This window comes from Carcharodon carcharias, chromosome 4 (assembly GCF_017639515.1).
Source record: "Carcharodon carcharias isolate sCarCar2 chromosome 4, sCarCar2.pri, whole genome shotgun sequence".
NCBI classification, from domain to species: Eukaryota; Metazoa; Chordata; class Chondrichthyes; order Lamniformes; family Lamnidae; genus Carcharodon; species Carcharodon carcharias.
The window spans coordinates 113968042-113991910 of NC_054470.1; the positions used below are offsets into that span (position 1 = coordinate 113968042).

Sequence of the window (23869 nt, forward strand, 5' to 3'; positions counted from 1 at the left end):
TTAAATGGCATCAAATAGGTGAGGAGAGAGGGTGGAACGGTGGCACAGTGGTTAGCGCTGCTGCCTCATAAATCTAACAACCTGGGTTCGACCCTGACCTTGGGTGTCTGTGTGGAGTTTGCACGTTCTCCCTGTTTCTGCTGGGTACTCTGATTTTTCCCCACAGTCCAAAGGTGTGCTGCTTAGGTGGATTGGCTACGGTAAGTTGTCCCCCTGTGATAGACTAGAGTCCCACCATGCATGCACCCTGCCTAGCGCTTGTTGGGAGAGGCTCTGACTCCCTGCAACCCTGAATTGGATAAGGCAGCTCTGGAAAAGTGAATGAGGTGAGGAAAAATGTCATTGGACCAACTAAGGAAATGTAATTTAACACATTGACATGCTAGGGCTGATGTTGACAGTAGTATTAGATTCCTATTTGACAGTGATCTGATTTACAATGAGGGCTGGCGTATCTGACAGTTTGACAATCTGGTCTCAATGGTTGGGTCAATCTGCTCTAAATCTGGGCCTTGGCAACACAGGAATTGTAAAGCGCTCAGTTCTAGTTTTGATACGGCTGATGTGAAGGATGGTTTGTAGTCAGTAAAGTGTAAAGTGTTAACATGATGCCCCTGTGATGGGTCTGCCCCTGTTTACATCCTCTCAGAATGACGTTGGCTGTTATTTGCTTTGGCTGCACTGAGTGGCCTCCCCTTCCTGTGCCGCAAGTGGAGATGGAAGCAGAAGGCATGAGTTCTCTCGGAGACTATTAGCTCCGTTAATTCAACATTCCAATTCCTGAACTGATCCCAGTCCTGTCCATGTGCAATAATCACTACAATATAATGACCTCAATTACATTAAGTCAACATCAGGGACCAGGTGACATCAAATACTTAGGTTCGAACTCTTGCCCTTTCCCCCTCCCAAAAAAAAATCCAAAAACATGCCTAGGACGGTGATAGACTTGGCTGGCATCATTTTGGAGCAGCCAGAGTGGGGGTCAGGCAGCAGCACAGGCTGCAAACCAGAGGGTCAGCGAGAGGGAGAGTCCGCAGCAATCAGGAGGGTCAGTGAACAGGTTATGTGGTGAGCAGGAGGTTCAGCCAGCAGGAGAGGCAGCGGGCGGGAAGCGAGCAGTAAGTCAGCATATTTTGTTTATATTTTTTTAAGTTTATTTTATAAGTTATTACATTTACCATTATAAGAATTTAGGAGTGTAGAGTGAAATCTAGCCTTAGAATGTTCCTTCTTTCTCCTTGAGATTAGCAGTGGGAATCAAGGGAAGGCCCCTTATACATAATTATTTCAGTTTTGATAAGTAGTAAATTCAATAATACGATTCACTTTGGAAATATTATACGCGTTTTCATAATTCTCAGTGAATTATGTACACAAGAGTGGAAAGTTGCTGACAACTCTTAAGGAAGAGCCTACACTTTCGATAAACTGGACCACCAAAACCTTTTCAAGCCACTCAGGTTAAATGATGAAAATTAAACTTCATCATATCAAAAACTACAAAATTAAACCTTGATCAATGGTGTTCCACAAATAACATTTCAGGGCTCAAAACAAACCAAAGAACGACTGCATTGCACAAGACTGTTTGATCTTCCCTGTCTGTAAGATGTTTAATACCCATTGCCAACCATGTATTTATCCAGACCTCATCAAAAGAGTTTCCCTCAACCCACCATTAGTCTCTTTCGTTACAAAGCTCTTCCACTTTCATTCAAATTGTAAACCATAGGTGAAGAACAAAGATCTAGCAGACAGGATACCACCAGTGTTGTAGAGATTGCAACAAAAGACGAGACAAATGGGGTAATGATGGTTACGTGATGCTCATTTGGGCTTTAAAAGTCAGGTGATTGTAAGGGAAGTAGCCAACAGCTTTTATAAATCGTCAGAAAAGTAATTTGTCCCAATCTTGCCACCTTTTTAAAATTTGTCAAGAAGTAGAATACTGCAGAGGCTGGAAATCCAAAACCAAATCAGAAAATGCTGGAAAACTCAGCAGGTTAGGTAACATCCGTGTAGAGAGAGAGAAAAAGAGTTTCCGTTTCAGGTCTGTGACCATCTGGTGAAAAGAAGAAAGACAGTGGCAGATGGAGTTCAAAGTGCGGCAGTGTGAGGTCATTCATTCTGGATTCATGAGCAATAGATCAAGGCATTTTCTAAATGGCGAAAAGCTAGGAACGGTGGAGATGGAGGAGTCCAAGTAAACAAAACAAAGTAAATACAAAAAACAATGTGCCTGCCAACCTCTCAAGTATTTTTTATTCATTCATGGGGTGTGGACATCACTGGCTTGCCCATCCTTAATTGCCCTATTTCAGTGGGCAGTTAAGAGTCAACCACATTGCTGTGGGTCTGGAATCACAGGTAGGCCAGACCGGGTAAGGATGGCAGATTTCCTTCCCTAAAGGGCATTAGTGAACCAGATGGGATTTTACAACAACCAACAATTAGTCTTTTAATTCCAGATATTTATTGAATTCAAATTGCACTACCTGCCATGGCGGGATCCAAACCCAGGTCCCCAGAGCATCACCAGGGTCTCTGGATTACTAGTCCAGTAGCAATACCACTACACCATCACCTCCCTCTCAGTATAGAAGATTAAGGGGTGGTCTAATTGAGGTGTTTAAAATGATTAAGGGACTTGATAGGGTAGATAGAGAGAAACTATTTCCTCTTGGGTGGCGGGGAGGAGATTTCAGATCAAGGGGGCAGAACCTTAAAATTCGAGCCTAGGCCATTCCGGGGTGATGTCAGAAAGCATTTGTTCACACAAAGGGGAGTGGAAATCTGGAACTCTCTCCCCCAAAAAGCTGTTGAGGCTGGGAGGTCAATTAAACACTTCAAAACTGAGCTGAATATAACTTTGTTGGGTAAGGGGATTAAGGGATACGGAACCAAGGTGGGTAGATGGAGTTAAGATACAGATCAGCCATGATCTAATTAAATGGTGATATAGGTTTGAGGGACTGAATGGCCTCCCCTTGTTCCTATGTTCCAAACATACATTTTCCACATCCCTCGGCATTTTGACAAGCTGGATCGTGCCCACTTCCAATTCTTTACTAGAGTTCGATATTTTTATCTTGGCACAACTTAACCAACCCCACAATGGCCACATACACCCTAGTTTCAGGAAGAGAGAAGCTAGGAAGGGGAGACTGATGCAGTCCCTGAGATACGGAGTTTTTGCAGGAGCCAAGTAAGATGGTGTTAGCCTTGCCAATGCTGAACCACAGAAAGTGTCATCTTATCCAGAACATGCATGCCTGAATTGGCAAAGAGCAGGGCAGACAGACATGGAACATAACACGTGAGATCCAGTTAGCAGTCATCGACAAGTGTATGTAAGCTAACACCATACTTACAGATGATATGATTGAAGGGAAAACATAGATGTGGAAATGAGCATAGGGTTGACAGGCATCCAGGATTGTTCTGGAGTCCCGAGGAGCTGAAGATTAATCTGTCACAAGCAACCATAAGCACATTGTTGGTGTTTTCTTTTAACTCTTCTGTCGACTAGGCTTTTTTAAAAAGTCGGGAGAAAGAAAGAATGTTTGGGACGAAACCTCCAAGAATTGTCAACTGAAGTTGGCAACCCTAAATATAGAGGGTGAATGAATGTTCAAGTTTGTGGCTATATGCTGGGGCTGGCTAAGAGGGAGGACAGACCATTCGAGGAGAAAGACTAATGATGTAGGAACAGGGCTGAACTGAAACAACACTGAGACACAGCGTGTAGAGGAAATATTCCACACCCTGCTCCAATTTAGCCAGTTATATCGGACAATCTATGTTAGGCTTTCACTAAAATTAGACTGCATCAAATTTTTCAGATATCTTAGACTGAGTCAAAAAAAATCACAAGAACTTTATTGGTCACAGAAATAACCAAGAATATGATACCCACTTTGAACGTGTCCGAAATGCACTGAACGTTTTTTGTTGAATTGCTGTGTTAGTGTTGCTGTTTGGTAAGGAATATCAGCAGAATGTCTATACTCCTTAATCATTTAATCAGAAAGAAAAAGAAAAAATTGCATTTATATAGCACTTTTCACACCCACTGGATGTCCAAAAGTGCTTCACAGTCAATGCAATATCTTTTGAAGTGTAGTCACCGTTATAATGTAGAAGCCAACTTGTGCACAGCAAGCTCCCACAAACAGCTATGTGATACTGACCAAATAATGTTTTAGTATTGTTGATTGAGGGATAAATATTGGCCACGACACCAGGGATCAATTTTTTATTTATGGGATATGGAAGTCACTTGGCATGGCGAGCATCTGTTGCCCATCCCTAATTGTCCTTAGGAACAGTTAAGAGCCGACCACAAATTGCTGTGGCTCTGGAGTCGCATGTAGGCCAGACCAGGTAAGGACGGCAGGTTTCCTTTCCTGAAAGAGCAATAGTAAAACCAGATGGGTCTTTACAACAATCAGTGATAGTTTCATGGTTACCATTACTGAGACTAGCTTTTAACTTTTAAAAAAAAAATTGAATTTAAATTCCAATAACTGCCATGGTGGGCCATGCCCCCTCGATTACTAGCCCAGCGACATTATCACTAGGCCACTATCTCTTCATAGATCAAACAATAAAACTCTTGCTCTTCTTTGAAATAGTACCAGAAGTGTGTAACATATAACAGCAACTTGCATTTATATAGCGCCTTTAAAGCAGTAAAATGTCCCAAAGCATTTCATAGGCACCATTGTCAGATAAAAATGTGACATAATTATACACCATTAATTGCAACAATGGATCACGGAAACAATTTAATGGCCTGAATCAGCGTAAAATATGCTGAGTTAATTGGCAGATCCATACATTCGGCCAAAGTGCCGAGTCACCGGCTGTTTGTTGCTCTGATTCGAGTCTTGTGCAGAACACGAGCCTTCAAGTGAGAGTTCAAGTGAGTTCTTTGATGAAGTAACAGAAAGGGCAGATGAGGGTATTATGGTTGATGTTATGTATATGGACTTGCAAAAAGCATTTGTTAAAGTACCACATAGTAGATGGGCTAACAAAATTGGAGCCTGTGGGATTAAACAGGCAGTGGCTGTGTGGATACATCATTGTCTAATGGACAGAAAGCAGAGAATTGTGGTGAATTGTTGTGTGTAAGATAGAGAAAACATGCAGGACAATGGAGTGAGATGAGGAGAAACTTGTTGATGTAATAAATTGTTGTGGTCTGGAATGTGCTGACTGATAGGGCAGTGGAAACAGATTCAATTGTAACTTTCAAAAGGGAATTGGATAAATACCTGAAGGGGAAATGTTTGTATGGCTAGGGAGGAAGCGCAGGAGGGAGTGGATAGCTCTTTCAAAGAGACAGCACAGATACGATGGAGTTAGGCTAGGGAGGAAGCGCAGGAGGGAGTGGATAGCTCTTTCAAAGAGACAGCACAGATACGATGGAGTTAATGGCCTTCTTCTGCATTGCATCATTCTATGATTCTATACTGTGAATATCTTGTTCATTCAGCATGTGGCTGGTGTGGAGAACAGAAGTTTAAAAGTGTGTGTGTGTACACGTGTTTGGGCATGTGCGCGTGTATATGGGGGTATATGTGTGTGAGTGCGTGTATGCATGCATATGTGAGTGTCTGAGTGTGAGTGTGTGTGCATATGTGTATGGGGGTAAATGTGTGTGTGTGTTTTCACAAGTGTGCATCTATGTGTGTGTATGGGGGTGTATGCGTGTGTTTGTGTGTGTGCGTGTGTGTGCGTGTGAGAGAGAGAGAGAAAAAATGAAAGCTCTCCTACCAGAAGTAACATTGGCCTTTTCCATGTGGTTAATCCCAGGATTCCTGAAAGGATCACCTGTAAATGAAAAATACATCTTAAGTCATGGGGTTACCCTCAGGCTCAAACACACTTGAAAATAAAGCCACCTCCACAAACAAAATTAAATCAGTTTATGTATGTTGCAGGAAACTTCAACTAGGTACCCTACACAAATTTATAATCTGTAAAACCCAAGCCACAAAGCAAAGCCTGCTAATGAAGACAGAAGAATATGAGAAATAAGAGCAGTAGACCATTCAGCCCCTCGGGCCTGGTCCACCATTCAATACATTCAGTGCTGGTCTTTGGCCTCAACTCCTCTCCTGCCAAGTGACAGTCAATGAAGTACAGGTGAGCACCAATGTAACTTCTTAATGGGGATTAAAAATGAGATGGTTAATTATGAACTGGTGCAGTTCGCAGTTAGATCAGAGAAGATTAAGGGGAGCTTTAATAGATGTGTCCAAAATCTCAAAGGATTGTGATAGAGTAAATAAGGGGAAATTGTTTCCCATGGCAGGAGGGTCGATAACCAGAGGGACATGGATTTAAGGGGGTTGTCCACAGAAACAGAGAGAACAGGAGGAAACATTTTTTTTCAATACAGTGACTTGTTCTGATCTGGAATGCGCTGCCTGAAAGGGGGGTTGAAGCAGATTCAATAGGAACTGTCAAAAGAGAATGGATAAATACTCAACAGGGAGAAAATTATAGGACTATGGGAAAGGTACAGGGAAATGGAACCAATGGGAGAGCTCTTTCAAAGAACTAGCATGGGCATAATGTGCTGGATGGCTTCTTTCTATGCTTTTCGTTCTATGATTCTGGTCATTATTATGACAGAGCTGATGGAAAAGGCTGAGTTTCCAAATCCCAGAGGGAAATTGAAACAATTGTCATTACCCATTTTTGCAATTTGTATGTTTTGAGATGCAGGCTTTGAATTCAGTAGTAATAAGACCACCGAGTCTCAAGAGGTTTTTTATATTAAAGTAAATTAAGCATTTATTAATTTAACAACAAATTAAACACATACACATGGCTACAAATTCCTATTATAACATTTAAATAAATCCCCAAATTAACCACTCCCAGATAAATCTCCACCAAGGCAACAGTAACTCATTGATTTTACAAGACCCCAGGCAAAGCACATTTAACCTTATGAATTCAAAATGAGGTTCCTTGCGAGTTGGTTCCTTGCAGACACAGTTGGAGGCATACAGTCTGGTTAGATCTTAAATGCCTCTTCCTAATAAACACAAACTTCTTTCTGTTTATACCTAGCTTTTCCTTTGAATGTAAATTTTCCATTGTATTACTAGGTTTTTAATTTTACCTCTTCTAACAATAACATCCTTTCATCTCACCAATTTTATTAGTAAGCTGAAAAAATAAACACATTGCTTAGAGTCTTCTAGCTAGGTGCAAGATTTCACCCATTCTTTTGAATACTTTATTTAAAAATGAAAATTGCCCCCTTGACACCTATGTTTCTAAACTCCCCCATGTTTATCTAATTACCATTTCAAACCTACTTCTTTCTATACATCAAAGTCTCTAGACCAGCTGGCTTTAATCCAATTAAGAACACACACATACACACACATAGACAGACACTGCTAAACTCTATTAAAAAAAATAATTTCCAATAACATTATAGACATTAATCTCTTCATGACATAATCCACACACTGGGGAGGCAGGGGGAGTGGGTGTGGGGGGTGTGAGGAGGGGTGGAATTTGCTTTGTTGTTAGGAGTACATGTTAATACAGATACCAGAGTATAAATGTAAATTATTACTGGAGACTAAACTTTGTCAATGGGCCTCAATACAGTACAGTGTGATTCTCAAACTGTGGGGGACACATCCCATTTGATGGGCTGAGGCTACTAAGCTAGCATATTGCAAAAGAAAAAGAAATAATTTATCAAGGTCTGTCAAATTATGTACAATAATATTACAACCGAACATCGGAAAACACAATACCAAGACCTGAGGCCATTGTTGAGACTGCAACTCATATTTTTCTTCAAATTAAAGATGAGGAAGGTATTCATTAGATGAGACGTGTAAGCATTTGGAAGACTTTTCTACAAGAATTTCCAGTAGGTTCACAATCTAATCCTGAAGTGAAGGAAGTTGCCAGTACAATGGGCTACAGTGCAAGCTTCAGTGACAAGATCCACTCTGTGCTTATCATGGAAATTAGCAGGTTTCCATTCACTTACTGCAGCATCAACACACTCACTTTTACTAACTGCCTACAAGCAGTTAGTTCTGGTTCAACACATCTCGACTGCATATACATTAATCCCATCATCATGAGCCGAGAGCCTTGAACAATGTAGAATGCACAGCACAGCAACTGTGTATATAGCAACTGGTATATAGCGGCACTTGTGCTCCGCACGAGTCTCGTCTCGGCCCCCTTCACCTCACCCTATCAGCACATCACTCCAAGCAACACCAGAAAAATGGTAAGCGGAAACTCCAATTAAAATGGTTTGCAAATTCAGGAGTGGAATGAGAGGGAGAGGAAACACAAATGTAACAGTTTGGGGATTTTCATCCCATATTCCTATTTTTGTGAGCCATTCCCACAGATGGCAACATTCTAAATGGTTAGGCAGTCATTTAAGAACAATCTAGAGCTTAGGAACAGGAAGAGGCCATTCGGCCCCTCGAGCCTGTTCTACCATTTAGTGAGATACTGGCTGACCTGTGATCTAACTCTATCTGCCCACTGTTGCTCAAAATCCCTCAATACCCAGGCCTAACAAAAATTGAACAATCTCAGGTTTAAAATTAACAAGTGATTAATTTACAAAACAGAATGCCAAATATCTACCACCCTTTGCCTAACTTCACTCCCGAAAGTTCTGGCTCTAATTTTTAGACTGTGTTCCCGAGTCTTAGATACCCCAGGCAGCAGAACAGCTTCTCTCTACCTGCCATTCCTGCTCCCCTTAACATCTTGAAAATTTGGATTAAGTCATGCCACCATCACTCACTGTCCCCCCCCACCCCCACTCTTCCATCCTCACAAGAAATGTGTTTCTTCCAGTCCCTAGGTCAGAGGAAATGCCCACTGTTCATATTTTCACCCAGAACTTGTGGTTGTAATGATGGTGGATCTGTCAACGTTCAATGTCATTACTGTGCAAAACTGACAGCAGCTTCTGGCATCTGCACCTGAGCAGCTAAATGCATAAATCTGAATGTTGCTGTCAATGATTACCCCACTCCTCCACAGGGTGCACTCTCGTGGTCTTGGCAGATAAAATCGGCACAGAATCTGTGATTTGGCATGAACTTCTAGTTTTATGCAATATTCCCATTGTGAAAACCACTGTAAAGGTTTCGTCTTGTTGAACAAAGGTAACTGAGGTTTTAGAGGGTGTACAAAGTCATAATTACTGCTGAACAACCTCTCTGGCCCTGCAAAGCTAATTTATAAGTGTGGGTTTTTCATTCCACCATTCTATGATTTTTAAAACAATAAATATATTCTTCTTCAAAAGTTTATGATATTTTAGCATCTAAAGTGATTCCATGTATATATCCTAAACTTCATTTTGCTTTCATTAAAATGATTAAAAAGTAGATTATAACCTATTCATTTTACTCACTGGTTTGCTGACTGTGAAAATTCTTCAATCTGATTGGCTGATCAGCAAGCTTGATGACATCACTATTTCTGGACACCATAGGTCCCCTAGATATGGTGCCAGATGAAAATTGACGTTTTGATAGGGGAGATCCATGCCAAAAAATTAGATTTTTATGGGAAGTTTCCTTCGAGGTCAGTGTTGAGTGTCATCCTTGCAGCACTGGCTACAACACCCAGGCTGCGGGCGACTAATCTAAGTACATGCATGGTTAGCTACTAATCCCTGTTCTCTACTGCCCTGCCAAATCTGCAGCTTTCTGGAAATGATTTCCTTCATTTGGTGTAGATGAGTTCAGATTAGATCGCTCAATAATTAATGATGCCTTCAATTTGCCGATAACTACACATGGAATTCTTACTTTGTTAATGAAAAATTCTCAAACCTAATCAATTACAATATTTTGGAAACCATTTCTTTTGCTTTGCAATATGAATTTTAGACAAACTAGCCCAGCTGTTTTCAGGTTAGTAAAAAATTGTTGGCAAATAACAACAACCGGTGGATATAGTCCAATTGCACAGTAAAGGCAGCTGCAACTCAACAATCCATTGGCTGTTTACAAAGAGTTAACAGCCGAACCTTAATTTTCATCATTCCATCATTGGCAACCGTGCCTTCTGCTATCTGACCCTAAGTTCTGGAATTCTCCCCCTAATCCTCTTCATCTCTCTCTTTCCCACAAGAGAGTTGGCATTAAGGAAGTCTTGCTGCAATTATACAGCATCTAGAGTACTGGGCACAGTTTTGGTCTCCTTACCTAAGGAATGTGCCTTAGGGGAGGTGTAATGAAGGTTCACCAGATACATTTCTGGGATGAGAGATTAAATAAATTGGGCCTGTATCCTCTGGAGTTTAGAAGAATGAGGTGATCCTGTTGTAAACATATAAAATTCTTGACAGAGCAGAGAGAAGTTTGTTACCTCTTTCTACTGAGAGGCTGTTTCCCCTGATTGGAGAGCCTTGAACTCGGGGTCACCGTCTCAGGATAAGTGGTTAGACATTTAGAACTGAGACGAGGAAAAATTTCTTCATTCGGAGGAATTTTCTACCCCTGAGATCTGTGGTTGCTCCATCGTTGAGTAGATTCAAGATTGAAATCCATAGGGGCATGGGGATCGGACAACAAAGTGCAGTTGATATAGAAGATCAGCTATCATTTTATTAAACAAAGAAAGGGACAAATAATAAAAAGAGAGTCAGAGTCTTGTGCCATTCCATCATTTGACCTCAAGCACCCCACCCCAAGACCAACCAGGACTTAGCTAAGGCCCGCTGCCTTGCCAAATGGACAAGCTGCCTCTGGAGAAGCCCAGTTATTGAAAAGAGGCCCGAGGCCTACTGGCTTCCTGATTGGAGCATGTGCTGTCTGAAAACTACCCCTCCAAGTACAGATGAATATCTTACGCAACAACGAGTGCATTCACAGAACACAAAGTAAATCTTACTTTCCGTTCCTGCATACTTCATATTGTTAAGGTTTGTTAATGTCTTGTCAATTATATTGTTAAGGTTTGTTAATGTCAATTACATTGTTAATGTTAAGAGAAACAGGTGATGGGTATTTATTGTCTTTGAGAGCATATAAATAGGGGACAGCTGGGACACTGGGTTTTTTGGGAGGAGAGCTGTGAGACTGAACAAGTCAATAAACTCTCATTAAAGAAAAGCTCTGTGTCTTGTTTTCAGCTTCACCAACTTGCCTGGATCCTATTAATACATATTGTATGTACAATAAGAGAAAACTAAAGTTTCCTGCATATAATTAGTTAACTGTACTAATATTTCAACTAATGGATGACCTTATCCAATTGCATTGCCTCTCCTAGTTTGGTAACATTTACAAATCTGACCACTCAGTATTGAATCCAAGTCATTTTTTGTGAACCAGAAGGAACAGTAGTTCCACCAGCAAGCTTAGGAACATCCCATATATTACTTCATCCCACTAAAGTATAACTTGAATAACTACTCATTGTTTTCTACACTGTAGCCAATGTCCTATCCACTCCCAGGGTTTATCTTAAATCCCTTATGTTTTGCTTCTAATAAATTGACTTCCATGTGAACATTGTCAAGTGGTATCAAGAGCTCCAGGCACATCCAGTCATTGGACTTCCCAATGTCTAGCTGGGTCAGTCACTACCACAAAGGCAACGAGCAGTTTGGATGGGATCTTCTCCTTCTGAATCCACGTTGACTGCTGCTAACTAGACTTTTAATATGGACATAGCCCCTACAAGTTTACCCGTGACCATTAACTCCATTAGTTTGCACAGAATGAAAGTAAGATGAAATACTCTGTAGCTATTTTTGTTAGAAGTCACTGAATCAAAGAGTGAGTGGATGGAGTTAAGATACAGATCAACTAAGGTGTCAGTGATTGACATAACAGGTTTGAGGAACTGAATGGCCTCCTCCCATTCCCATGTTTCTTTTTTGAATTTGAGTATATTTCCAATCAGAAGATATCCCACCAGTGTCCAGTGACTCTCTCTCTCTGTGATTGTCTGCATCTCACAATGTGCAGGGCATTGATCTCATTTGGACATGGTCAGGCCAGAACTGAATTGGAACCAATGCTTGATTGGCTCCCTCATGACAAACTGGTCTAGACATTACCTGCTTCACTCACTTAAAAACGGACTCCAAAAGTCTTTTATAACCTGCCTGTGGACAAGAAATTGAAGGCTGACCTATGACCCTTTTTCACACAGGTATTCTTCTGAGTTGACAATTAACCAGCTACTCACCCCCGCCATGACTTCCCTGTGAAATCCAATTCTCATAGGTATGTAAATATTTGCATATTTTATTACCTGTATTGATTCCTGATCCAGCAACATTTCAAATTTAAAATTCTCACCCTGGTATTCAAATCTCCTCACAATCCCCTCCCTCCTTATCTCTGTAAACTCCTGAAACCCCTATAATCCTACAAGATCTCTGCACTCCTCTGTTTCTGGCCTCATACACATTCCCAATTTCCATCGTTCCACCATTGGTGGCCATGCCTTCAGCTGCCTAGGCTCTAGGTTTTGGAACACCCTCACTAAACCTCGCTGCCTCTCTACCTCTCCCTCCTCCTTTAAGACACTCCTTAAGACCTACTTTTTGACCAATCTTTTGGTCACCTATCGTAATATCTCCTTATGTGGTTTGGTGCCAAATATTGTCTGATAAATGTTCTTTTGAAGTGCCTTGGGATGCTTTACTATGTTAAAGGCACTATACAAATGCAAATGTTGTTGTTCTTGTGCATAGTTATGGAAGAAATATTGTTGAACCGAAAATACCTATAACCAGGCATAACTTGTTCAAATGTCGCACTGGGAAAATTTGGTTAATGCTTCAACCTGGAGACAATTGTTGTGATGTGCAATGAAATGGAGAAGCCGCAAATGTTTGGTTTTGTGCAGGGTTTATTGACGGCACTGAGGAAAACAAGAGTGATCATATTTTCCTGTTAAGATAGATGGTGTGCAGTGAATTGAACTTTCTGTAAATAACTCAGATCTGCCAAAGTCTCCCACACCTCAAGAGGAGTATTCTGCTACTCCCTTGCCTAAAGCACATGTGTGCATTTCGGGAACGCTCTGAGCTAAGGCACTAAAGAAATACATACCAATCTCCTGCAGCGGCAAGTTACGTCACATGATCCAGTCAGTCCCCACCAGACATGCTGTTGTTTTAATATACAGAAAACAAAAGTGCCTGAGGTAGATATTCTTATGCAAGAAGTCAATTACATTAGTTCACTGCCACACAAGCAGCTCTCTCTCCACTGAACTCCCTACAGGACTGCACACAAGTATGCTCTGCTACGAGCCCCGTCTCCCTACTGCCATACCCTGAGCACCCGGACCAAGCCAACCTCTCACACGAGAAACCTTTCATCCTCATCAACAGTCCTGATAATATCTGTAACATGAAGGGACAGCTCACATCCAATATCCCAAGCATGGATCTGGAAACTATTTCCGTCTTATCTCACCTGGCATAGTGGTATTGTCACTGGACTAGTAATCCGGAGACCCAGGGTAACGCTCTGGGGATTCAGATTCAAATTCCAGTACAGCAGATGGTGAAATATGAATTCATTTTTAAAAATTCTGGAATTAAAAGTCTAATGATGACCATGAAAGCATTGTCGATTGTCGTAAAAACCCATCTGGTTCACTAATGCCCTTTAGGGAAGGAAATCTGCCATCCTCACCTGGTCTGGCCTCCATACCCGCAGCAATGTGGTTGAGTCTTAAATGCCCTCTGAAATGGCCTAGCAAGCCATTCAGTTCTCAAGGACAATTAGGGATGGGTAATAAATGCTGGCATAACCAGCGACACCCACATCCCATGAACAATTTTTTTTAAAGTTGCAAGTATAAAGCAAAAAAAACTAAATTGTACAAGTTATTGGGACATTTTGCACAGGCCCTTTCATATGACAAATTGTAACTCCCTACCCCACCCTCCACAATGTTGCCTCCTAAAGGAATACCAATGTGCAATACCAATACCAATATTGTAGCATAAAGAAAGTAACCCACACATCTAGAGAAACAGGAGACACCAGCTCACATTGTGACTTTATTCTCTACCTCCAAGCTAGGGTTGCCAACTGATTGTCAGAGCATGTCAGCATCTAGCTAAAGCTAAAACTCAGCCAAATGACTAATTTAGACTTAATGAGATCACTTTGAAGAAAAGCACATATCAATCTCCGCAGGGCTGTTCATTATAAAAACATAAGAAACAGGAGCAGGAGTAGTCCACAGGGCCCACCAAGCCTGCTCCACCATTCAATACAATCATGGCTGATCTTGAGCTTCAACTCCACTTTCCTGTCCGCTGCCCATATCCCTTAATTCCCTGAGGCACCAAGAATCTGTCATTCCCAGCCTTAAATATATTCAATAATGGAGCATCCATAATTCTCTGGTGTAGATAATTCCAAAGATTCACAACCCTTTGAGTTAAGTAATTTTTCCTCACCTCATTACTAAGTGATCGGCCCTGTACCCTGAATCTCTGCCCCGTGTTTTAGATTCTCCAACCAGTGGAAACAATCTCTCAGTGTCCACCTTCAGAATCTTGGTTTCAATGAAATCGCCTCTCATTCTTCTAAACCCCAGAGAACATAAACCCAATTTACTCAGCCCCTCATCATAGTACAACCCCCTCCTCCATGGGACCAATCTAGTGAACCTTTGCTGTATGGCCTCCAATGCAAGTATATCTTTTCTTAAATGTGAAGACCAAATCTGCGCACTGTATTTAAGATATGGTCTCACTAAAACTCTGTGCTATTATAGCAAGACTTATTTTTAGAGCATGTATTTGATTTAAAGTTTCCAGAGCAGAAAAAGTGCAAAAACAGGCCATTCAGCTCCATTGGTCTAAGCCAGTGATTATGTTCCAAGTGAGTTCCCTCACTCACTCTACCTTATCTCCCTCTATCAACATATCCTTGTATTCCCTTTCTCCCATCTCTCCTAATATCTCTTCATGTAGCTTGGTGGTAAGTTTTGCCTGAAAAGCCTCATGTGAATCGCCTGGTGACATCGTACTATGACAACGTCGTTATGTAAATGCAAGTTGTTGTTGTAGGTGCTGCCTTGTCTTTCAAGGCACTTCAGCAATTCTGTAAATAGCAGAATGATCTGCCCCTTATTTACATGTGTTTTATCAACTTCTAGACAAAGGAAAGCTAAAAACACAGCATCTGCCAGCGAGATGCCTTTCAGAATAAGCAGATCAGAGAAAATACCCTCCCAAAAGTTAAATGGTCCCACTTTAAACCAAGATGACATGAAGACAGGAAGAAACCTACTTATGCCACATACTTTTACACACAATCAAACAGGTTATGCAATTATCAAACACTCCTTGACATTTAGCTTTAATACTGTTCTTAAGTAAACACCAAATAGGCCTTAAAATTGTTCACGCTGAATATCGAAATGCTGAGTAAAATTTCAAAATTTGCTGACGATAGCAAACTTGGTGGTGTGGCAGACAGTGAGGACGATAGCAAGCAACTGCAAGCAACAGGACATAGATAGATGAGCAGAATGGGCAGAAAAGTGGCAGGCAGAATTTGATACAGCGGAATGTGTGGTGATGCAATTTGGCAGAATGGGCAGCGAGAGGCAATAGGGACTAAATGACACAGTCCCAAAGAGTGTGCAGGGACAGAAGCACCGGGAGGTTCATGGGCATCCATCTTTGAAGTTGGCAGGACATACTGAGAGGGTGGTTAGCAAAGCATATGGGCTTCATAAATAAAGGTGTTCAGTACAAAAGCGGGAAAATTATGTTGAATCTTTATAAAGCTCTAGTTAGGCCACAACCAAGAGTATTGCGTCCAGTTCTGGTCATCACACTTTAGGAAGGATGTAAGGATCCTTGTGAGGGTGCAGAGCAGATTAACCAGAATGGTTCTAGGGATGAGGAACTTTAGTTACAAGGTGAGGTTGGAGAGGCTGGGGTTGTTCTCCTTGGAGCAAAGGAGATTGAGGGGACAGTTGATAGAGGTGTACAAGATTATGACAGATTTAGATAAGATAGACGAGGAAAAACTGCCTCCGTTAGCTGATGGTACAAGAACTAGGGGACACAGACTTAAGATTTTGGGTAAGAGATGCAAGGGGTAATGTGAAGAGGAACTTTTTTTACATAGAAAGAGGTAATGACACGGAATTCATTGCCCATGAGGATGGCAGATGTGGAAACAATCAATGATTTCGAAAGAAAATTGGACGAGCACTTGAGAAAAATAAACTTGCAGTGTACAGGGGTAGAGAGGGCGAGTGGGACTGACTGGATTGTAGGATCCACAGTGAGCTGGCATGAACTCAATGGGCCAAATGGTCTCCTTCTGTGCCATGATGACAATGACTATGGGCACAGTGTTCATTTCTGTGAAGTGGTCAGGTCGTTTCTATACATTTTGGTGTACATAAATGAAATTTATTTATTAAAAAGGATATAGAGGCACTGGAAAGAGTACAGAGAAGACTTACAAGGATGTTGCCAGAAATGTGCGGGTATACATATCAGGAAAGGATTGACAGGCTGGGTCTCTTCTCTCTTGAAAAGAGAAGGCTGAAGGGTGATCCAATCAAGGTCTTTAAATCCTGGAAATGCTTCGATAGAGTGGATACAGAGAGAATGGTTCCTCTTATGGGGAAGAGTATAACTAAAGGCTATCAATATAAGATAGTCACCAAGAAATCTAATAGGGAATTCAGAAGAAACTTTTTCACCCAGAGAGTGGTGAGAATGTGGACTGGTTGAAGCGAATAGTATAGGTGCATATGTGGGGAAGCTAGATAAGCAAATGAGGGAGAAGGGAATAGAGGGTTACGATGATCGATTTAGATGAGGAAGGATGGGAGGAGGCTCGAGCAGAGCATAAGAATTGGCATAGACTGTTGGGCCGAATGGCCTGTTAACTGTGTCATATAATCCAATATAATTCTATGATATTAGTTCCTCTGTTAGGCCATTCCAATTAGCCCCAACCCCATTCCTCACTCCCAACAGGTCCACAGTCATCCTCCACAATATTCCAACCAATATAAATTTCCAGTACAATTTCTGTATCATCTTCATCACCACTCTACAGTTCTATGGCTTTACCAATGTCTGACTTTAGTTACCTCTCCATTTTATTCCAATTCATTGTTTCACGTTACATGTCTTTTTATTCATTTGTGGGATGAGGGCTTCGCTGGCTGGGCCAGCATTTATTGCCCATCCCTAATTGCCCTTGAGAAGGTGGTGGTGAGCTGCCTTCTTGAACCGTTGCAATCCCATGTGGTGTAGATACACCCACAGTGCTGTTAGGGAGGGAGTTTGTTCCAGGATATTGACCTTGCTCCCTTTATTCCTGGGACAATTTCTTTTCATCTGCGTCTTTTCTAATGTCTTCCCAAATTCCGAGATAACTTTTGTAGATGATTTCACCTCTTCCCAGTTGTTTTAAACCAACTTCCAACTGAATATTTAACAATTTTAACGGGCCACTTTCATGTGGTTCTCCCAATCTTTTTTTAATTGGGCTGCCCTATAATGGGGTAATCATCTACCTGACCTTTCCAGGTCCACCAAGGAGTCTTGCACTCAGTGTGCTCTCTGTGGCTTACAGCCTAGCTCCCTTGCCTCTGAGCCAGAACTTTGTAGATTCAGGCCCCACTCCAGGGACTCCCTGTGAAGTACTCTACTCAATTGGAGGAGCCACCTTTTGAATAACGCCCTGTCTTCTCTCTCAAGTGGGAGTGAAAGATTGCATGGCACTATTTTGAAAAAGAGCAGGGGAGTTCGCCCTGGTCTCCTGAGCCCAATATTTATCCCCCAACCAAGATCATTAAAACAGATCATCTGGCCATTATCATTTCACTCTTTGTGGGAGCTTGCTGCGCGTAAATTGGCTGCTGTGTTTCCTACATTACAACAGCGGCTACACTTCAAAAAGCATTTCATTGGTTGTTAGGCAATTTGGGGGGTTGTGAAAGATTCTATAGAAAAAAAAAAGTCTTGCATTTATATAGCACCTTTCACAACCTCAGGACATCCCGAAACATTTTAAAGCCACTTAAGTACAACCTCCGACGAACAGCAATGTGAGAATTACTGGATAATCTGTTTTTATTAAATGCTGTTGGTAGAGGGAGAGATAGTGGTGAGGGCACCAAGGAGAACTCTCTAATTCTCACCATGGATCTTTGGCATCCAGCTGGGGATACAGGACAGTGCCCCCAACAGTGAAGCACTCCCTCCACACTATGCCACAAGTGTCAGCCTGGATTTTTGCACTCCTGTCTTTAGGGTGAGGCTTGAACATGCAACACTCTGACTCAGAGGCAGGCATGCTACCCGGTGAGACACAGCTCATTCTTTTAAATGCTGAGCAATGTGGCACACATTTCCAGAAATTCTGTTATCATCCCACACAAGTTCCTGTTATTCTTTGACAATGATTGGGAGTATCGCAGGCATCCTCCTCTACAAGAAACATGGATCTCAGAGAGGCCACAGCAATATCGTGATACTATCCAACAATTCTCAACTTCAATTTGTGATCTTAAAATTTAAAAATGTTAAAACTGCTGGTTCGAAACCACCTATTAACAAAGTTATCCATCACAAATTAAAATAGAAATGGTCATTCGCAGCTGGATATTTTAACTATCATCTGTTACAATGTTAGACAGTGAACTCAGAAACACACATCAGGAAGTAACTGTAGCTGCACAACTCTAACATGCACATACAAATGTGAATGCTACACGAGGGTCATGTCTGTGCAGATATTGTTTAAAAGCAACAGAACACAAAGCAGATAAAGGCAAAATACTGCGGATGCTGGAAATCTGAAATAAAACCAGAAAATGCTGGAAAATCTCAGCAGCTCTGGCAGCATCTGCAGAGAGAGAAACAGGGTTAATGTTTCAAGTCCATATGACCCTTCTTCAGAATATGAGGCAAGATGGAATAAATAACATGGGAATCTGCAGAGCTATAAGGAGAAAGCAGAGGCAGTGGGGCCAACTGGATATCGCTTTTAAAAAGCCAGCACTGGCATGATGGGTTGAATAGCCTCCATCTGTGCTGTAAGATTCTAATTTAGAGGATAATGAGTCAGAGAGAGAGAGAGAGACAAAGTGGGCTAGATAGCAAAAGGACAAGAGGTTAGGACCAAATAGTTGCACAGAATGTACAGCACAGAAACAGGCCGTTCTGCCCATTGTTATAAAAAGATACCAAAATGGTTAATCATCACAACAAGCAGAACTAACTGTTCATGATCATATTGCTGTTTGTGGGATCTTGCTGTGCTCAAACTAGCTGAGGCATTTCTTACATTACAACACTGATTACACTTCAGAAGAACTTCATTGGCTGTCCAGCGCTCGGGGACATCCTGAGGTCGTGAAAGGCGACATATGAATGCAAGTCTGTCTTTCTTTAAACTGGATCAAAGGCAATCAGATTAGTAAATGCTGCAGCCCCAGCACGATTTAGAATTCGGGCGCAGCAGGAATACAGTAAAGAGTTAATTCAGTGTCAAACTTTTTATTTTTTAGGTTATAAAAGTTAGTTGCTGAACTCACCGAGGAACCGGCCCAGAAGGGACAAGAGTTCCTGACGTTGGGGGACTCGGTGAGGGACAGAGCCCCGAAGCTGAGAGACACGATGGAGAAGCCCAGCGCGATCTGGAGCAGTCCCAGGGCGAAGAGGGAGCGGCCGTAGAGCGGGCAGGACAGCGGCTGGCGAGCCGGGCTGCTGCCGGAGTGCAGCGCTCCCGGCCATGATACACATCGAGCCCGGCTCCGCAGCGGCGTCTCCCCGCCTGGTGCGTTAGCTTGCACTGGGCAGCAAGAGGTGGGCAAGACCACTGGCAGTGACATCTGACCACAGGAGACGGGGTAAGACAAGGCAGAGACAGAGAGGGTTGACTGTGGTCCCAGGGATCAACAGTCACACCCCAACAGAGAAAGTTAATTTACTCTGCGCCCCCCCCCAAAAAAAAATACAATTCACTCAAAAGCCATTTGCAAGGAACTGCCTTTTAGGAAATGCATCGCTCTCCCAAGTTTAGTACGTCCCACTTTTCCAACTTTTTTTTAACCCTCCCCTTGTTTTCCAAAGTGGCTGAGTGGAGTAGTTTTAAAATAACTCCCGGCAAGTTTGGGATTGTATTACCAGAACTGGCACAGGCACAAGCCAGTCACTTTCAGATCGAAGACTTTGACCCTCCACAAAGCAGCTACAAGCATTGGGTTAAAAAAAAAACAGCAAACTACTTTTAGATTGAAAAAAAACATTTTTTATGACCTAGATCAACTTTTTTTCAAAACTTGTATTTAAAATGTTTGAGGGCTCCATGTATTATTAGACCCATTGTCTTCCTCGGTCATTAACCCTGAATGTTTAAAGGCTCAGCCAGAGATAGGGGAAAAATACAGCAATGCGTGTGGAAAATACCAAACATGTATTGACATGAAATTTCTTTGTATAGGGTCCCAGCTACATTCCTGGTTGAGGGAGAAGAGCTTGTTGGGTGTAAAATAACAACGTATTCATATAATGTCTTTAACAGAATGAAACAGCCCAAGGTGCTTCACAGGAGTGTCATCAAACAAAATTTGACACCAGCTACGTACTACAGTATATAGCCCAAAGGCTTGGTCAAAGAGGAAGGGTTTAAGGAGCAGAGATTTAGGGAGGGAATTCAAGAGCTCAGGGCCCAGGCAGCTGAAAGCACGACCACCACAGGGTGAAAAAATTAAAATGGGGGATTTGCAGAATACCAGAATTGGAGGAGTACAAAGACCCCAGGGGTCTGTAGGCAACTATAGAGATTGGGTGGGACAAGGCCAGGGAGAGATTTGAAGAAGGGGGTGAGAATTTAAAAATCAAGGTTGTTGCCAGACTGGGAGCCAGTGAGAACAAGGGTGACGGGCAACTGGGATGTGGTGCAAGTTTGGATACAAAGAACTTTGCATGAGCTGCAGTTTATACAAGGCAGGTGATATGAGGTCAGCCAGGAGAGCATTGGAAACGTTGGGATTAGAAGTAATAAAGGCAATGGAAGAAGTTAGCATCAGCAACAGATGAACTGAGAGGAAATGAGTGATGTTACAGTCTACGTCTTAGGAGTGATTTTTAGCAATTAATGCTGTAGAATTTCGTTCTGTTTTACATTTAACAATGGGATAAAGACATCATGGAATCTTTCTAGATAGAAAAACATAGCAAAAGTACAGAAGGTATAAAGTGCTAAAGTGGAGACTAATTACATTGCATTTTTCAACACAGCACATTTTTCAGCTGTATGGCCCAAATGGTCTGGGCCAACGTTAATGCTCCACACAAGCCTCCTCCCACCTTATTTCATCTCAACCTTTCAACATGTTCTTCTTTTGCTTTCTTCCTCATGTGTTTATCTAGCTTCCCCTTAAATGCATCTATGCTATTCACCTCAGCCATTCCCTGTGGTAATGAGTTCCACTTTCTGAGTAAAGATATAATGGCCCAGGTTTTACTCCAGAAGGGCACCTAATGTCACATGCTAGTAGTTAGACTTGCCCCTTGCACTTTTAACTTATTAAATGTTTAGCATGGCCAGTTGCTAGAGGTGCAATCTGATAATATTATAGCAAGGGAAACCAAGCATTGGGAGGTGAGTGAACAGGGCATGCAACTGTGATTGTTCTTAACCAAAAGTTTGAAAGATTGGGAAATAATGTGTGCAGGATCTAAGCAAGGAAGTGTACATCAGAGTGGGTGAATTCAATGTCAAATCAGTTGCAGAAAGAGAAATGAAGTGAGGGAAAGAAAGATTGGATTAACAGTGAGAGAAAAAAGATGGGGATAAAATAAAATGTTTTTTTAAAAACTAATGTTTTATTTTAAAATTTCTAATAACAATTAAAGCCTGAAGGAATGGGGCTCCACACTTGTAATGATTAATTTTCAGTGCCAGAGAGGTTGGTTGTTCAGTTATTAATGCATCGCATTACTAAAAGGGTACATATGTTTCTCATGAAAAGTCAATTTTCTGTGGCAAATTTTGTTCCTATTCACTGCACAAATACAGAGACCTCACGCTGCAATTCAACACCAGACTGCAAAATGCTGCTTTTGCAAAGCTAATGTCAGCGCAGCAAAACTCGGACAGCAACCTTTGGATATTTGAGGTGAAACACATGTTTATCTCTTTGCCTGAACTTGCTGGATCATTTGCACATAAATAACAGAGTTCCATTAGCCTCACTATATTTTGACAGCAAAATTTGGCCCAATAATGGAATCCATATGAATGTGATTTGTCTGACCCTTCAAGATGGGGTAGTTTCTTTCAAACACAATCTATTCTTGATGCTTCATGTCATGTATCCAGGTGATGGGGATAAGGGTGGGTTTGTTGAGCTGTGAAACACATAATTTCAGCCTGGGCAATATTATATTTTATTAGTTCTGTTGAAGAATCAAAACCGAAAACTTAACTTTTCTTCTTCCAGATGTTGTCTGAACTCCTATATATTTCTAGCATTGTCTCTTTTTTGTTTGGATTTTAATAACTGCATGTTCCATATCCTACGTCTTATAAACTTTTAATACTGAACTTCTTCTACAATTACAGGACTAGAGCATTGTTTACAATTCAGAAAGAGAAAGAACTTGCATTCATATAGCACCTTTTACAACCACAAGACATGCCAAAGCATTTTAGCCAATGAAGTACTTGTAAAGTTTTGTCACTGTTGTAAGATAAATGCAGCAGCCAATTTGCGCACAGCAAACTCCCACAAACAGCAATGTGATAATGACCAGATAACCAGTTTCAGCCATTTCAGCCTAGGACACCAGTGAGGACTCCCCTGCTGTTCATTGAAATAGTGCCATGAGATCCACCTGAGAGGGCAGATGGGCCTCTGTTTAATATCTCATCCAAAAGACCATATTGGTCTGGGAAAGACCCATCAAACCATTCTGACTGAATGTACCCTGCAATTCAAGTCTAAATCTAATCCCCTCTCTCCTGCCCTTTGTGTAACATTTTTACGGGTACCGAACCCTCTTATTGCTGGGAAATGGATCATCTTCTCCCGTTCAGATTTCCCCCATGTTAGCAAACTGGTTGAGCGTAGAACACTTACAACTTAGCATAGAGCTCCAGCAGTTCTGCCCTAACTATCTGCATTTAGCCACAATCTTGTATTTGCACCATTTAAGCCCAAACAAAGACAATTTTTGACCTGCATGCAGCCACCCACTAGGAACTGGGTTGAACTTAAAATCAAAATATAGACTCCTTACAACCCAGATGTTGCCGTCAATGACTCCTTTGACATCAGATTTTACCAGTTGTCTCCATGATGCTGTGTCTCTGTTTCTCCTCTTTTGTCTTTTTCTCTCCTTATCTCAGTTCTATTTATTTATAAATTATTGTGATTGTTTTAAATTTGGTAATCTTGTGTTTGTCCTGATGAATGCAAGATGAAAAGCTTTGGCAACATGTCTCTCTTTTTAGCAATGTCCAATCTTATTTGTTTCTTTCTTTGCTCCACATTTTTGATCTTAACATTCAGGTGAGCAGTATTAAACAACTCAGCATGGTAGGGAAAGCATTCCAATGGTTGTATTTTCAGTGGCAATTGAGGGGGAGATTGTGGCCCTCAATGACTCCCTTGATATCCCATCATTCAACTGCTCATGCTTCACTCCCATCCTCACAAGCCCCCAACCCTTCCCATATTTTCTTTCCTTCCACCACTGCCTCTATGAAGCATCCAATCAACCCCTGTATCCAGCCCTTCACTGCACTGTCATTCATCTCACCGTTAACTCTCCACCCACTCCGACTACCCTGCAATGATACGT

The 23869-nt window shown here is 41.6% G+C and overlaps 1 protein-coding gene across 4 annotated transcripts in view; it reads right to left on the minus strand.

The window, feature by feature from the left end:
- Positions 1–20063, minus strand: part of fam189a2 (family with sequence similarity 189 member A2) — a 109541-nt gene extending 89478 nt beyond the window's left edge. For 2 of the 4 annotated variants that reach the window (XM_041186785.1, XM_041186784.1), the window contains exons 1-2: positions 19594–20063; positions 5785–5841 (exon numbers count right to left, since the gene is read on the minus strand). In XM_041186785.1, coding sequence (XP_041042719.1) covers positions 5785–5841; positions 19594–19890 — 354 coding nt within the window. In that variant the 5' untranslated portion in view covers positions 19891–20063. The remainder of the gene's footprint in view (positions 1–5784; positions 5842–19593) is intronic. The other 2 variants (XM_041186787.1, XM_041186786.1) reach the window with 1 other exon arrangement.
- Between the last annotated feature and the right edge of the window lie 3806 nt (positions 20064–23869).